Consider the following 17,758-nt stretch of genomic DNA (forward strand, 5'->3'; position numbering starts at 1 on the left):
AGATATTTCCGCACAAAATTCAGGGTATCCCTACTATTTATTATTGTTTCTAATGCATAGGTTCTATTAAGAGCCACATAGGACAAATAAAACAAGTGCAAAACCTGATGAAAAATGTAATGTTCTTGCCTCAACTTGAATTGAATATGGTCTAATTTATTAATAAAGTTGAATCTCCTATATGATTGATTTTTTTTCGGTAAAGATATGATTGATGTTCATGGGGCAGTATCACAAAGTTTTCCAAACAAGCTCTTGGTGCCAAATTACTAGGGTCTCTCTTTCTCTAGTCTATACCCATTTAGCACCAAATTGCTCTCTACCTCTCTCCTCAATTGGCCAATCAATTATTAGGGTTTTTCCACCTCTCCCTCTCTCTTCCTACACCCAATTTTGGCACCAAATTGCTTTCTCCCTCACTGTTGGCTAGTCAATTACTAGGGTTTCTTTCTCCTCTCCCTCCCCTCCACACCCATTTGATGCCCAATACTTCACGATTCACCAACCAAAATAAGAACATTTGGGAATCCTAATTCAAATTTTGGGTTGTGAATGGGATGTCCAATTCTTATCCAAAAGAGGGTCAAATCATTCATGCTAAACCCTAAAAGTTAGAAAGCCCATGACCCCCGGCCAATCAACAGGCTTTAATATGCCCTTTTGCTCCATCTCCTGTAAACATATAAAAAAGGCCTAATTAAATCAAAAAATGTTTAAAAGCCCTCGTTTGTACCAAATAATAACCAATTCCAATAATTGGGGGTAAAAGGTGAATAGAAAAATCTCTCCTTTTATTCAAAAAAAAAGATATTTATAAAAATACACATTTCACATTTCATCCACCGTTGAGATTACAGAGGAAAAAAAGGCAGGAAAATGAAAAGGAGAGAAAAAAAGGTCGGAAGAAAAGCTGAAAAATAAAGAGGTCGGAGACAGACACAGTTCTCGGTAGTGGGGTCTCACTTTCATGCGCCCAACTCAGCTCTGCACTGCACTCCATCTGTTTCTTGCTTGGTCGGTGCTGGGTCTGGGTCGACTAGCTCAGTGACTCGGTCTCCGTCTCGTACCCACGTACCAGTACAAGTGAGATCAATCGAATTTCGCTGAGTTCTCTCTGCTGAGTGGTTGAGTTGACTCATTTTGAATCGGCGGCGAGTTGCCAAGCGGAGGTGGCGATGAGGGGCCGAGTATGCCAACCCAACATCAGACACCCGTTGTTCTCTTCCACCCTGTAACCGTCCCCACCCGCAAACAAGGCTAACAGCATGCTAGCTTGCTTGAACGCGTTAGAGCCTAGGTGAACCGGAGCAAACCCAGACGATGCCAACCGATTCCGCCACTGGGTCAGGGTCTCGTGCCGCTCCACCCGCTCCACCCCTTCGCAAGCCACCACGTTGCAGATCTGCTGTCCCAGATACACCCCCGACATCACCTGGTCTTGACTGTTTGGCGGAGACATCCCGCAGCCTTCCAGTGAGTCGAACAGAGTCGAGTAGTAATGTAAAGCTTCTGTAAACCGGTCCAAGAAAACCGGCCCATTGTGGTTTGCTTCTTGTTCGACGATGGTCACGATCTTGGGCTTCATCTCCTTGATCGACGATAATACCTTCTCGATCGCCCCCGGCCGGGCCAGCAACCGGTGCAGTTCGAAGACGGAATTGACCGCCACGGCCTCGACTTCGCTCGGCCGGATATCGAGCATCGAAGCGTCGATGTCGGCCAAGCTGTTGGCGACGAACCCTCTGTACTCGAATTCGACGTGGATGGTCTCAGCCAGTCGGGCCAACTTCCACCCAACTTGCTGTAAAGCGTCGGTGTTGTCCGGCTGGGGAGGGCCTATACCAGTTAATCGGAAGGCAGGTGGGCCACCGGGACGCAGAGCGAGCGCCTGCATCAGAGCCGGCCACTGCATCCCCTGTTTCATACTAAAGTCGATGACGTGCACCCTACTTTTGCCGGCAAAGGCCTCCAGAATGGCTTGATTGGCTGTGAAATGGGCGAACTTCAAGTATGGACAGGTCTCGTAGAAATGCATCTGGAGAACATCGGAAAAGGACGATTCGAGGGAATCTTGAGGGTACAACCTATAAATTCGACGAGCCAGGGCTTCGGCGAAGTATGTGGCTACCTTTCTCATGGCGCCGGCTTGGGACACGGCGAGCAACCCAATCTGTTTGACGAGTGCCTCGGCCAGTTTCAGGTTGTCCTGTTGTACGGCCTCGGCGCAGGCCATCAAGGTGTGGACGAGACGGATCCCGGTCTCCTGTGAATCCACTAGTACGACCGACCGTGCCGACTCGGTCGAAACCCCGTTACTGACCCCTACAGGAGCAGGGGTAGCAGCCGGAGGCGATGACGAAGATGCGGACGTCGATGTCGATGTGGGTTTCATCCGTTTGTTCGACGGTTCCGTATGGCCGTAAATGGCTCCGCCTGGAATTGCTCTGAGATCGTAATCCGTAGGCTCATCATAAATTGGAGAAGGCTGAGCTATCTGCTGCTGCTGCCTGGAATTAGGGAAATCGACGGTGGTGATGGAGGAAGATTCAGCTGGAGCTAGAAGCGAGTCGTCGAGGGACTGAGGAAGAGAAGGTTGTTGAGACGGAGTAGGATCAAAATTGGGAGGAGCGTTGAGCTCAGAAAGCATACTCTCAAGCCAAGTACCAAGATCAGATGGGTTGTAATGAACCGTCTCAGAAGCAAGATGGGAAAGCCCATCCTCCTGAGCACTGCCCAACACCATGTCCAGCTGCTCCAGCTTCTGCGCCACCTCCGCCATCTCCGACGACCTAACCTTGTATCCCAACACGGCCAACAGCTCATCCACTCCCGCATCCTGCTGCTCCAATTCATCCCACATCTTACTCTTCCCCGCCGCCGCCATTGAATACCCTCCACTGCTCCCACCTCCTCCACTTGTACTCTCTTGATGCTCTCTCTTCATCTCCCGTTTTTCTCAAAATCCACACAGCGATACTGTTGAGAGACCGTTGCTTCGCTTCAGAAGCAGAAGAAAAAGAAGCAAGAAGAAGAAGAAGAAGAATCTGGTCTTATAACGCAGAAGAACTTGGTTTTTCACTTCTACCATCAGAAGCTAATAAGAGACTCGTGACGGGCGCGGGCTCCAACGAACCCACAGTGAACAAGTCCTCTCCTGGGAGATAAGAAAGGCGAAACCCCTCTCTCTTTCTCTCTCTCTCTCTCTCTCCTCTGCCTATAAATAAAACCCAAAAATAAAAATGAGGAAAACCTCTAAAAATCTTTTTTCTCTCTCCTTATCATGTCCACAAATCTCAGATCGAACGGACCAACAGCCAACTTCTCTTTCTCTCTCCACCAATAGTTTCCACCAACACTATTAAAAGATAAAGGAGCCGTAGAGGTACCGCAACCCCATGAGCTCTGATGGACCCAAGGGGGCTTGCCACCTGTCACTGACACTCACTACAGTTAATCCAGATTAAACACTGTAAGTCACAGTGGACAGAGATCAAAAGATGCCTCCTCCGCCTTGCACCGTGTAATTAATTTGCATCATCCGTAATAGACGCTTTACTCCCCCGCCCTACACGTGTCCCAAACCAGGTACGTGGGACCACCCCCGCCCTCCGTAGGGTCAATGATGATGCGCGTATCTCAGGTGAAATGAATCGTGCATATAACAAAATTGGTATGGTTGGTAGGGACGAAAATGGAAAATTAAGAGAAGGCGAGGGCGTTGCGCGTACGACTCGTAATAATGATTGATTAAAATCACTGTGACCGTAGGATCTCGACCTAGTGGGGTCCACCACTGAAACCTATGGTGTATAGGATAATGGGAATGGAACACTGTAATTATTTCCGTTAGACTTAACGGCGTTGGTGCTCAGCACGAAAAAGCTTCTCCCTTTTTAATGCCGTCCCCATCACGGACGTGACGTCCCCACGATGCTTCCCTTTCCAACACGAGACTACGAGAGAGATGAGATAGGACTTGGGAGGCGACGCCGCACTGCCAATCCACCCCCCGTCCCCCACTCACCTGGACCATCACCACGTGATCATGACACGTGTTAACATGCAGTGGTCCCCACTGATTTTCCGTAGACTAGACTAGGCACCTCGCCGGAAAACGGAGTTGAGCAGACAGCAGAGTGTGACCCGCTTGGGTTTCGACGCCCTTCCCTGGCGGTGGCGGGCTGGCGGCTTCGCTCATCGCTCCTCCCCCTATCTTAGAAGAGTCTTCACTCTCTCATCTCTCCACTCTGCTTTTATTTTCCTCATTTATTCGAAATAAAAAAATTCTTATTTCGATTTTTATTAATTTTTTGTTTACTTTCATTGATGAAATTGTTTAACCGTTTATTTAAGAAAACCACGCATGCGTGTTGACCAACTTGTCCAAGAACTCGCCGGCCTTTCTTTATCAAATGAGACCCAACCAATCTAACGGCCGAGATTCTTCATCTTTGAGACTAGTAGGTCCCACCAAATTCCTAAATTAGTGCCGATGGGTGGGCCACAAATGGGTGATTCAAAATCAGAGGGGCTCGACAAAAAAGGGGTCATTTGTCAGGTCCCAGAGGCCAGCGCAGATAGAAATACAGGGTTTGAAGGTTTCCTCTTGTCCTCCCATCCTGGTGTGAGTATTCCCTTCATCGGAATTGGAACTCAAGGCCCAATTAATTATTAATTAATTGTCCGATTAATTATTAATTACTTCTTTCAATTAAACGCTTAATTTAAGGTGAATAAGTACGTATTGGAATCCGGGCATAATGTAGTGTAGTAGCAATTGTAAAATAAATCAAAGGAATCAAACGCCGATCTCGACGCGAGAATCCAATTATTAATAGAGTAATTAGTGTTTGTTAAGTAGGATTAAAGGCTTAATCAAATCTAATGTACTTTGTTTATGGGGGTGATGGAGTTTTCGGGCCGGCAAGAGATCCTATAAAATAAACAGGTATTACAAAATAGATTGATTAAAATAAATAATCAGAGATTAATTGGAATTCCAATTTGTCCGGAGGAATTCCCATGTGCGATTCCATCCAGGGATTTGAAATTCCAGGGTCTGCACTCTGCAGTGGCAGATGAACGGAGAACCAGAAATCTTATCTCCCAGGAAGGAGGGTTGCACTCACATGAGATATAGGTACCATTATTTGCTTTTTTTATTCAAACCAGTGGATGAGAAATTTTGGGTTTTAATTGGGATTAGAAATGAAAAAAATGGGTTGTGGTTTAGGGTTTAGAGGGCAGTGTTTGGTATTTTGGTGGATAACTTGAATTATTTAGTGAATTTTAGAGGGTAGAGGAGGAGGAAAAATGCTTCTTGTTTTTTACTTTTTCCGTTTATGGTAAGTTGGCGGGTTTTGATTCTGTCCATTCAGAGAAATCAGAGAGAAAGAGAGAGAGAAATTGTATTCCGATTTCAGAAATTTTAAATCTCATGTGATCATTCGTACAGAGATGGGAGGGTTTCTGAATTCTGATGTGAGTGAAGGAGAAGGGATGCTTTAGAAAATACTTTGGAAAAAGCAAAAGTAATTTTTTTTAACAAAAAAAAGAAGAAGATAAATAGGAGGAATAGGGAGGAGAGAAGTGATAATAATGATGTCAAATCGGTTGTCAAAAGGGAAAGAAATGGACTGGAGTAATGTAGAAATATAATTGGGGAGGTTGAAAGACAGAGGACTCCGGTCCGATGGTCCCACCTCCACCACCAGCCTTCCCCCTGACCGTACGACAGGACACCATCATGATAAGCATGTGAGGTGGGGGCGGTGGTGAATTGGATGGTGGGGCTTACACTGAAGCACACATAGTCCCTCATTGTACATTGGAAGCAGAAAAAAAGGGTTAAATCTATAGTGTTCTGATAATGACCATCCATGGCCCAACTCAGAGGTGAGAGAGAGAGAGAGAGATGGGAAGGCTGTGGTCCCCACCTGGCCCTTTTCTCGTAGGACCCACTACCTTTTTCACTGCAGAGAGGGTGGGAATTGGGAAACATTCAACCCCCCTCCCCACCACCACCACAATCTTCTAGATCATCATCTCATTGTGATGAACATCCTCATCTAAGCTTATCACCAGAGAATCATTTACTTCTGGGGTCTCAATTCTCAAGGGTTTTTGATTGGTGTTGGATGGATTAATAAGTTGATTTTGGTGTGTGAATGACCAAATATGAGCTCAGGCTGAAAAAATTGGACCCAGTTGAGAAGGATGTTGAGGGTCAGAAACTCAGAATGAATTGGGTTTGGCTAGTTTTGAGTTGGGTTCTCTCCATCAGTCCATCTAAATCTAATCCATCCAAGTAGAGGCCATAGAGCTCTATCCCAGTAGGTCGAGTTCTGTTGCTTTCATTTAGACCTAACTCCTAAGCTAATGGTGTCTGTGCTGTGTGTATAGATAGATAGCTTCAACATGAATTTCTGTACAAGAAGGGAAGAATCTGGCATGGTTTCAAGAATCGCCAGCCTTAGTCCTTGAATTGAGCAGTTGAAGTTGGCTTGAGGGGGGTACATGTTGGACTGCTGTGGAGATGACGACTAGGGCTGGTTAATAGGACAATCCTCGAACTCACTGGAGCAGGTTTCGTATGCTATTCATCAGTTTACACTGGAACCAGGGGAAATGAGTTTGTAACAGACTCATGTCAGGATCCAGCTCAATCCCCTTTTATTTATTCAACAACTTATCTCTTTTTCTTTTTCACTTTATTTAATTTTTAGCTAGCTCCCTTTTCCAACCTGTTTTGATCCATTTGGTCAAACCGGTGGTTTGGTCAGAATCCCGGTTCGAATCAAACTTTAACCCACAAAAAACCTTCACTAGTCTCAGTGAATGACCCATCGACCCAAATGATTGAACCATTGGTTTATTATCTTTTTTAATTTTTTTATCAATGCTAATAGCAGGTTGACCCATTGACAGTTGAACTACTGACACGTTATTAACCCAGAGATAAAACGATTCAGCATCTGACTGGGTTTTAAAACACTGGTTTGTGTTCAGTCAGAACCGGATATCCCACCACCGATCACAAGGTCTCTCTCTCCATCTTTGTGAATTGTGATTCCCAGACAGACACCATCCACCCATGAAAGTTTATCTCCTGGGCAAACAGGGCCTCTATTGGCTGGACGGCCCTTGTACCTGCCGACAGGCCTCTTCTTAAATTCAACAAATGGAGGGATCAAATGGTTGTGGGCATTCAATCAAATCAAGCTCAAGCTGCAGCACCAGATCTCTCAGACAAGACCTAAATCGATGGAGCCCATCTCTCCATATATGTGAACCATGAATGATGGAGGAGGAGTTGGAAAACACTCTCAGCCTACAAGGCTGAAACTCTGGTTATATACATCTTTGTATATATTGTATTGGAATTTGTATTCTTTGGTCTCTCTGAGACACTGAAATCTTTCATTAGGCCCACCTGGTTGTTGGTGCCCATAAGGAAAGATCCGATTATCAGTATCACTACCTGTGTCTAGGTCCCATTTCTTTGTTCTAAACCTACCTTCATTGTCTTGTTCATATGTCAGTTCATAGAATTTTAAGACTAATCACATTATTTTTGGGTCATTATCCATCTAAGTGCTATGTATTTGCTTTAATCCTACCACTTCCTATCTGTTTTTCTTTCAATTAATACCCAAGGTTCAAAGTATAATATACATGATATATATAAATATAATACATGCCATACCACCAATGTCAGATATCTCACATTAGCATCCTATATTATCAATAAATGGATCGTAGCATTTTACCACGCTTTATAGTCCTAGTGCCCACGCAGACTAGCTTTGCACAAGTCCATCTAGCCTCAGCCAAACACTCTAATACCAACGTCATCACTTGTACTGCACGATTGCAATTGGGAGATATAGTATAGGCTCTAATACCATTTGTTACAGTCTTAGAAGAACTCACCACCAAAAGTTATCTGTTATAGGGAGAGAATCCAAGCACATATATACCCTACAACAGCATCCCATATTATCAATATGGGACAAACGTAACATATTTAGTTTATAATTGATTCGAAAACCAATACATACCATACAATACACACTGATAATTTGAAAATTGTTCTGCCATTTAAATATAAATATTGATCTAGGGTTCCTAAGTAACAGTTGAAGTGGCTGAACAAAAATGATGACTTGCTGTTTCATTCTTTAGTGAACAAAGTGATCCAGTTCTACCACTGCAGTCCATATCAAATAGCCCTAAAGCTTTTGAAGAAAGACTTGTATTAATTGGTTATGTATATGCTCAACGCCTTTATATTAATATTTCTCAACATATTCCATTAATGCAATGTGGTTTATTTTCATTGGGAACCTAAATACTGATAAATAACGATAACCAAGAAAAAACCATTTACCTCTTTATCTTTATTAAGTAAATGAAATTCCAATTCTCTCCACTTGTACATGGAATGAGAGATAGAAGGAACCCAAGCATGACAACACCATTAAAGAACTTTTTTTTGGGGCTGCAAACCATTAAAGAACTTATTCTCTATAAAATAATTTGTAAACTAAAGTAATACATAATCAAAAGGAATGCAGCATAGATTTGAAGCTATTTACGATTTCAGTTCATTGTAAAATGACAAATAGCCAGATTGGAAAGAATGATTCTGTGGGAATTCTACTTTCATGAGAGGGAGAGGCATTTTGTTCTTTGCTGTGGATGATGAGAAAAGGGAGAAGGAGACAGTTACTCTCATTCACACTTCACAGTGATTGTACCCACTTCCAATGAGGTTCTCTAGATTCAAGAATTCCATCACTTTAATTTTGGGGTGGCACCAAAATATGCAAATGGAGCAGTAGTTGTGATGTTGATTTATTCCACTAGAGGCTTAAGACTGAATTCTGAGAATCACATAAACTAGTTTTAATTCTGTGGGCGCACTCTCCTCAATTAATCTTCCCTTTCCCTTGGTACATAATTGAAGCAAGTCGCTATCAGAGATTCTCTTTGTTAGTTTGTTATTAGTTTTAATGAATCTCTTATCCCCAAAACCTTTAGATTGTAAAGCATCCATCCATTTGTTTAAACCACAAAAAGTAGCATTTATTTAGCATTCCTTATTTTTTTTAGTAAGATGAGCATTTATTGAACTTTAATCTGTCTCTAACTAATATTTTGTTCGGCCGTGATTGTTTGACTGCAATTTATTCTTGGAAATAAACTATAAACCAACCTTTCTTTCTAGCATATAACATGAACATTATGATAAACATAAAACAATACAGACAATTACTGAGCACCTGACATGTCTCAGGTGCAATGATCAAAGTACCCTTGTGAAGCATAGTTGTGGGATTTCTATTATTCATTCCAGTTTCAGATTTAATGCATTTTTTTAACCTTATTACAATTAATAACTAATAGTCTAATACCCATAAATCAAAATTAAAAGAACTGGTCTGATCAACACCAAAACTGGAGATGATTTGAGAAAAAAAAATATGGAACAAGAAAAGAAAAGAAAAGGGTTTGGTGTAGGTGTAGCCACGAGATGCAACTGTGTTGACAGAGTGGTGTGCCACTTGGGAGGTCAGTTCCTAGCACCCAAAATGAGTCCAAAAACCTGCACCCAAATGGGTTTGGCAGTGGCACCAATTGGTACGGATTTGATGCTGGGGGACGGACCCAATTGATGATACCCTGAGAGACCCAGGACTAAAATCACTCTTCTTTAACGAGATTAATGACTCAGAGGTGCAAACGTTTTTTGAAACCAAGAAGACCCTGTCAGTCAGTCTGTCACTCAACGATACAATTATAAGGTGCCTCCTCCCTTACCAAATCAGACAAGAGATCATCCAACTTTCTCCTCTCAAAAACAGAAATGCTACAGCAGAGTCACTGCTGGTATTTGACAGAAGTACTTTTTTTTACCTTCTTTTTGCTGTTGAAGATATTTTTATTTTTCACTCCTCATTTGGTTTTGTGGGGATTTGTGATTTTCTGTGGTGCTTGAGCATGATGACTTCTACTTCAATATATAATTTTTAACAGAGGTTTAGAATTTAGATATCCATTAACCATATTGGGTCTCATTAAAAACATCTTTTTAATTAGGTCTCTCTCATAATGAACAACTCCCACTTAGGAAGATTACCAATTCCTTGTTTGGTTTGTAGGGATTTTTAACTTTTGTGTGGTGTTTGAACATAAGGAGTTCTACTTAGCTTCAATATACAACTTTACCCAATAGAAGCCTGGCTCTCCATTAACCATATTGGGCCTCAATAATAACATCTCTTTTGGGTCTCTCTGATAAATAGAGCAACCATTTTTTACCTTCTTTTGTTGTAGAAGACTTTTAACTCCTTGTTTGGTTCGTGGGGATTTGTGATTTTTTAGGGGTGGGGGTGGTATTTGAGTATAAAGAGTATAAAAGGAGAGTTCTGCTCCAATATACAATTTTACCGACCAGAAGATTAGATCTCCATCAACCATATCGGGTCTCATTATAAAGAAAAACTATCTTTTACTTTCTTTTGTTGTAGAAGATTTTTAACTACTTGTTTGGTTTGTGGTAATTTGTGATTTTTTTTTTTTTGTGGGGTTTGAGCACAAGGAATTGTACTGCAATACCCAATATTGCCAAACAAAAGCTTAAATCTCCATTAACCATATTGGGTCTCATTAAAAACATCTTTTTTTATGTCTCTCTCATAATGAACAACTCTTTTTTACCTCCTTTTGCAGTGCAAGATTTTATTATTTTAAGCTACTGGGGATTTGTGACTTTTGTTGGTATTGTGTTTGGGCATATGGATTCAATACACAGTTTTACCAAATAGAAGCTTAGATCTCCATTAACCATGTTGGGTCTCATTAAAAACATCTCTTTCAATTACAATTGATGATTGTTCAGGAAAGATGCTCAACAGATTAGATGGTCATGATCACGTGACAAAGGAGGATATGGTAGATATCCTAGGTGGACCACAATGACTACTAGTCCTTTGAATGTGTTCTGATGTCCTATGTGTAGACATCAACAACTGTTTGACCCATTTTCCATAGTTGCCTCCATAATTCTGGGGTCCCAGAAAATGGATCGTGCCCCTAATGTTTTTGAGACAGTTGTTCCATTGAAGAGGGGGCACAGACATATGGGTGGTGGGCTCATTTCTGTGCACTTATTGCTCTATCTTTAACAGTGCATGTTGTTTAGGATCCAAAGCCTAAATTGAAGCCCTAAAAGACCCTCACCTCCACCCCCACCCCAAACCATAAAAGAAAATAAAATAAAAATATTATTTACTTTTGAGATGATTCTTTCCCTTATAAAACATAGTTGGGATGATGCTTAAGCATTTCTGATAGATCAAATCAACTCCAATCTGGTTTGTTTTATAAGACTTCCAAATCAGAACCCACCAAATGGTGGTCTCAACTCTCAACATTATCTCATGGCTTGTGCACTCAAATTCTACATTTAGTTCAACTGTATTAGGCACTTGATTTTTGAGATTTTTTTTTTTGTTTCTTCCTTGACTTCCCACCGAGAAATTCATGGAAGATAATGTAGTTGGTCACTCAGCACCCCTCGTTTTGGATTGCCAAAACAATTCTATCTACAGAGTATTTTGCTTATTAGGTCATTAAACTCGTCTCAAGTTTTGAGCGAAGCTCCCTTGTAGAAACTTTTGATTTATACTTAAGAAACCTAACCATATTTATGGACATCACCTATGCTTGTAGGAGAGTTTTATAAATAGTGAAGAAGCTGCAAATTGTCACAAGTGAACTCTTCGCCGTGCCCATGAGTGCCATCCACTATGCTTTTAATACGCCTTCAGTGCATCATGAGTGTGTCTTGGCTGGGGCTATTTATGTATTTTGTAAGGGGGGATGCCAATGGCAATACTATAATTATGTAGTATGATTTTTCAGCATTTTAATGTTTCCTTTTGTCACTCTCCCAAAAGCTTAAATTACTCTTTGAGGGGAGATAGGTAGTCAAGTGTGTCAATACCATCTAAAAATTAAGCACGAGGTCCCCTCGACACAAACTTGTGTGTTTGTACTTGCCATCATTCTATGCAATACAAAGAGACTTTTTACTAATTTGTGTGCATTCTCTATTGCCTTTGTGTGTGTTATTGCTTGTTTTCGTAGGCTTATTTGACCCAATCGAGCATCGCACAGGGCCTCGCCGATTAACCCCGTGACGATTGGTATTAGAGCAAGAGCTCATTGCTAGCACAACCTAGACATCAAGGAGGAGATCGAGCATGGACTCTCCCCATTTAACGATGCACCCGCGGATGACACTGCCAAAGACAAAGCCCTGAAGGCTTGAGCACTAAAACCTAGCAAGCATGAGAAATCTACTAACAAGCACACAGTCATTGACTTGCATGTGCTACGGTGTGAATCCATTATAGGCGATATGCGAGATCAAGTAGACGAGCTCCATCAAAACATGGAAGTCATGGAGTGTGCGTTGGTGGAAGCTAAAGGCCGCCTGAGCGGGGTCGTGGAGGAGGTCCACGACGTACTCAATGGCATGCTCAAGGAAGTTTGCAGCACTGCGCACCAACAAGAAGGAAGCTCATCCAACTTGCACATCCAAGACAAACTTGATAGTCTTTAAGCCCAACTTGACGAAATGAGAAGCGAGTGTGCAGCATTAAAGAGGACCATATCCTCCCCAATGGCCATCTAGGCCCAAATAAATGAAATTAAAGAAGAATGGTTGCCATGAAGTCAAACTTGTGTACCTCCTCCAACATCTAAGCTCAACTAGATGAATTCAAGGTAAAGTGTGTAGTCCTAAAGAGAGTTGTTGCTAATCCACCCAACACCCCCACTATGCACACTCCTTTCCACATCAGGATTAGGGAGCCAACTCTTTGTCTTGAAACAGGCGATGCACGTGAGCTTGACAATTTCTTGTGGCAGATGAAACAATATATTGTAGCAGCCAACATCAATGAAGAGATGATCTAGGTATGCACAACTACAATGTATTTGATCGATGTTGCCATGTTGAGGTGGCACAAAAGATGTATTGACATTGAACAAGGTACGTGCACCATCAACACATGGGTTGATTTCAAGCAAGATTTGAAGAGACAGTTCTACCCAGAGAACGTGGAGTTCCTTGCTCGTTGAAGGATGAATCCCTCAAGCACGATGCCTCCCCCCACGACTACGTCAAGGAGTTCTCGTATCTTGCCTTGGAGATCACTGACATGTATGATAAACACTTGTTATTCAACTTCATGGATGGGCTACGACCATGGATGGAACTAAAGCTCCAACGAAGAGGTGTTCAAGACCTTGCAACCGCCATGGCAGTGGTCGAACAACTTAATGAAATAAGATTGTCGGATGATGAAGACGTCAAGCTTGCTAGCCCACACACCTCAAATTTGAATGGGGAAGACAGGCAACCAAACTCTCCTCCGAAAAAGTAGCCTTACCAACACCGACCACCAGAGTACCAGAAGGGGAAGTAGCCATAGGAAAAATGAAACTCTCACAACAGCAGATACCTAGGGAGACCAACCTGTCCTCCCATGTGCGACATTTGTGGGGAGGAGCACTTAACAAAGCATTGCCCAAAATGAGAGAAGCTAAATGCTCTTATTGCCAAACTTAGTGATGATGAACAGAGCGACAAGGAATGGAGTACCCAGGCACCAAGAGTGGGCGCCCATCAACTTTTCAATGCCATGATGAAAAAAGGGACTACCTCCAAGAAATCCACCTCAGTCAAGAAAGGGCTGAGATATGTTAACATAAACCTTGGCGGGAGGCCAACCAGAGCCCTAGTTGACAAAGGGGCCACTCACAACTTCATATCCATTGCAGAGGCCAAGAGACTTAACTTGGTAATTTCAAAGGAGCCAGGATGGCTCAAAGTTGTCAATACAAGTGCTAGACCAATCGAAGGCATGGCTCGCCAAGTGACACTTCAAGTCGGCACCCAAGATGGAGAGATTGATCTTTTCGTCATTCACATGGATGATTTTGATGTGGTCCTAGGCATGGACTTTATAATACAAGCAAAGGCAGCACCATCTCCACATCCTCGACACCATATTTATCCTAGATGATCGTTCATCTTGCATGGTTGCAATGACTGCACCAGCTGACAAGCCAAAGAAGCGCGTCTCAGCCCTACAACTTTTCCATGAAGAAGTCATGTCTGAAGCCAGTGACGAGTATGAAGCAGAAAAGATCCCCACTCTTGCAATCAATGCAAACAAGTCAGAGTATAGACGAGAGCGTAGCAGGAAGCGACCCGCCAAGCAAGTCATCCTCATCATTTCAGCAACAGCCACCATCACGTCTGCCTTCAACCATCAAGCTCAATAGAAGACCCAAGGCCGCCACCAACAATTATCGCACCTACTACTATGTCAATCGAGGAGAGAAAATGCAACCCAAAACTCTTAGGGTTCACACCCTTGCTTTGCCTCAAACCAATCACCATAGTAAACTTGTGAGGAATTGTCCTTAGGAAAACATCCATGGGAACCAATACCCCAAAAATCCAAACCATCCTTTTGACATAACCTTGGCCTTAACTTTTCCTACCCTAAAACTAGAACATCCGAAATCTTACCTTGAAGCAACCTAGAAGGGACTTTACTTGGGACTTAGCCATAGGTTTTCACAACACAATGAGCATCTTCAAGCCATCCACCCAACCCTATGCCCAGGCTTGGAAGAGAGAGAGTTCGTGAAACAGTCAAAGAATCCTCCTTTGTCAACAACAGATCCATGCAACAAGTAGATGCTAGTCTTCGAGGACGAAGACTTAATTGAGTGGGGGAGACTGTCACAAGTGAACTCTTCACCGCGCCCAAGAGTGCCATCCACCATGCCTGCAGCACACCTTCAACGCATCATGAGTGTGTCTTGGGTGGGGCTATCTATGTATTTTGTAAGGAGGGATGCCAATGGCAATACTATAATTATGTTGTATGATTTTTCAACATTTTGATGGTTCCTTTTGTCACTCCCCCAAAAGCTTAACTTACTCTTTAAGGGGAGGTAGGTATTCGAGTGTGCCAAGTGTAAAGGTTAAATACGAGATCCCCTCGACACAAACTTGTGTGTTTTTGCTTGCCATCATTCTATGCAATACAAAGAGCCTTTTTACTAATTCGTGTGCATTCTTTGTTGCCTTACGTGTGTTATTGCTTACTTTCGTAGGCTTACTCGACCCAATCAAGTGCCACATGAGGCCTCACTGACTAGCCCCGTGACTGACCTCACCATCGAACTCCAATAATTAATATTCAAGGTGGATATGCTTATTAGATGAGAGAAAGGGAGAGGGGAATAAATGAACTAAAATTTTGTAATGGTTGTCTTGATGTGAAACTAAGGCTATGTTTGGTACAATTGGTGTTTCCTGAAAAAAAAAAGTGTCACGTCTGCGCCAACTAGGCATGGGCGTTTATAAGGACTTGAACCATTGTTTGGTTCATTTGTTTATCAAAAAAAAAATGCCAAAAACATTGTTGCCTCAACTTTGATGAAAAAGCTTTGATTTTTGTGCATCTAAGCGTTTGGGGGAGCTTCAAATTCTTGCTTCCCCCAATTGTTGGGCGTTTCGTGAAATGCCAAACTTACCTAGCGCCAATGTGTCAGCCGAGCTGGCTGAAGTTTGAGTTGATCCTATGTATCTAGGCCACCAAAGAGCAACAAAAAAGTAACCCTAATAGGCTAGTATCTGCTCGAAGGCAGCTCAACTGCATACAACCACTGCAAGTATCTGTTCAAAGGCAATCCATCATCTTCTGTACAAGAGGTTCAGCAATCGGGAAAAAAAAAATTGTTGACGTGCCGTTTGACACCGGTAAGTCCTTTGTTCTTGCTATTCTTTTAGGGAAATTTGCCAATAACTCTCAATTGTTTTGTAGGTTTAGCCCTAAATTTGTTACTAAAGCACAACCAGAATCTTCCTCTCTACAGGAGGTTCGACGACTAGAAAAAAATCACCGCTGATCCGTCCGACACTGGTTGCCCCATCCGATCAATAAGCCTTTATTCCTTGAATTTTTTTTCAGAAAACAAAGCCAATAACTCCCTTTTTTTGCAGGTTTCGCGCTAGATCTGCTACCAGAGCAAAACCAATCCCATTTGAACTTTCATCCAATAAAACTTCTGATTTTTATAAGTCTTCTTGACATAAGCTTAAACATCTTAAGTAAAAACTCCACTTTCAAAGTTTATTTTCAAGGTAAAAATAAATATTTTTTTATATAATAATTTTTATCAAACAAATATTTTACCAACAAAATATTTTTCTTAAATCCAAAAACAAAAGAAAGTAACATACAATGAATGAGATAAGGTTAAGAGAAAAAAATGGATAATTTGCATATAATATACATCAATAAATATCGACTTCACACTTTGAGGACCTATACCACACATTTTGACAGTTAGATGTGGTTTGCATCATAGATCCACCATTGGATCTGAAAATTAGCCATTGCATGTAAGTATGGGTAATTTAGACCATTGGATCAACTAATGACTCCTATACATCCAAGTGAAAAGTGTCACAACAAAACACCCATATGGTTGTTTCTTGAAACGTGCCACCAAACAGCCAACCCATGAGAAAATGTTTATTTCTGCTAAGTTGTAAAGTAGTTTTATAAGCTATTTCTTTTTTCTTTTTTTTTTTTTGCTTCATGGGTCTACACAACAGGGGGTAGCCCATCCCCTTTCCCTTAAACCCCCCCACCCCCACCCCCTGGTGGCAGTGGGATTTGATCCCAGGTCTCTACTCCAACAAATCAGAGAACCTACCAACTGAGCCACCATCAGTTGGAGTTTTATAGGCTATTTCTTGACATGCTCAAAACAAGTCCAACCAAATCACCCCTCATTTGATGAAATCATGCATACTAGAAGATCTCCATTTGGCATTATATGAGATGCAAGGAAGTTCTTATATTTGGGGCATGGCTGCTGCAGATTAGAGAGTAAAATGGTAAGATCGTTTTTACTGCCAACCAAAATAAAAAGTAAAATGGTAAAATGGGTGTGGATGAATTTACTAATTAAGGCAATGGTCAAAGGCTTTCTATTCTGTTACCAAAGGTCTTGGAACGTTGGTTGTCAAGTAAAAACTATTTATCTAAAAACTAAAATTTACCACATGGAAAAGTGGGTCATTTGGAGAAGCACATGAATCCATTTAAGATTGTCTCCTCAATCAAGAAGACATCAAACCCATCTCTGAAATGGCTTAACTGAATGACTTATTGCTTTGCCATGTAGTGGATAATATAGTAAAAACAATATAATTATGTTGATATATCAGTTGTCTTTTTGCTTTCAAAAACAGAGCCAACCATATTGCCAAACACCACTTAGAGATATGATAATCAAATAAACAGTCAATGTGCCATTAAAGGATCTTACAACCAAGGTCCAAAATATCGATATGCCCGATACGTCGGTAGAGGCGTACCAGGCAGTATCAGTAGTTTTTTTTCTTTCAAATCCGGTTCAGAAGGGCCGGTTTAAGGTCCATCCACCCCTTGAACCAGTCAAAACCCTGATACACCCTCTGTAGGGGCATATTTGAGAAGCTCCCAATACGAGCCAATACGTATCAATACTTTCAACCTTGCTCACAACCTGCTGAATAACTTATTCATTAAAAAACAAATTAATAAGCCATTTAGTTCAGCCACTTTAAGCTATTATGAAACTGCCCCCTCTAAGTCAATTTATAATAAAATGT

At 41.8% G+C, this 17,758-nt stretch overlaps 1 protein-coding gene across 1 annotated transcript; it reads right to left on the reverse strand.

The window, feature by feature from the left end:
• Positions 1-770: 770 nt before the first annotated feature.
• LOC104609975 (DELLA protein GAI1-like) lies at positions 771-3,235 on the reverse strand. Its single transcript, XM_010276427.3, has one exon. It carries the CDS (start codon positions 2,942-2,944, stop codon positions 1,136-1,138), a length of 1,809 nt encoding a protein of 602 aa, XP_010274729.1. The 5' UTR covers positions 2,945-3,235; the 3' UTR covers positions 771-1,135.
• Between the last annotated feature and the right edge of the window lie 14,523 nt (positions 3,236-17,758).

Source organism: Nelumbo nucifera, chromosome 4 (assembly GCF_055504915.1).
Source record: "Nelumbo nucifera cultivar China Antique chromosome 4, China Antique-T2T, whole genome shotgun sequence".
NCBI classification, from domain to species: Eukaryota; Viridiplantae; Streptophyta; class Magnoliopsida; order Proteales; family Nelumbonaceae; genus Nelumbo; species Nelumbo nucifera.

Coding starts and splice junctions, on each gene's coding strand:
- LOC104609975 (XM_010276427.3), bottom strand. CDS start 2,944: ATGAAGAGAGAGCATCAAGAGAGTACAAGTGGAGGAGGTGGGAGCAGT.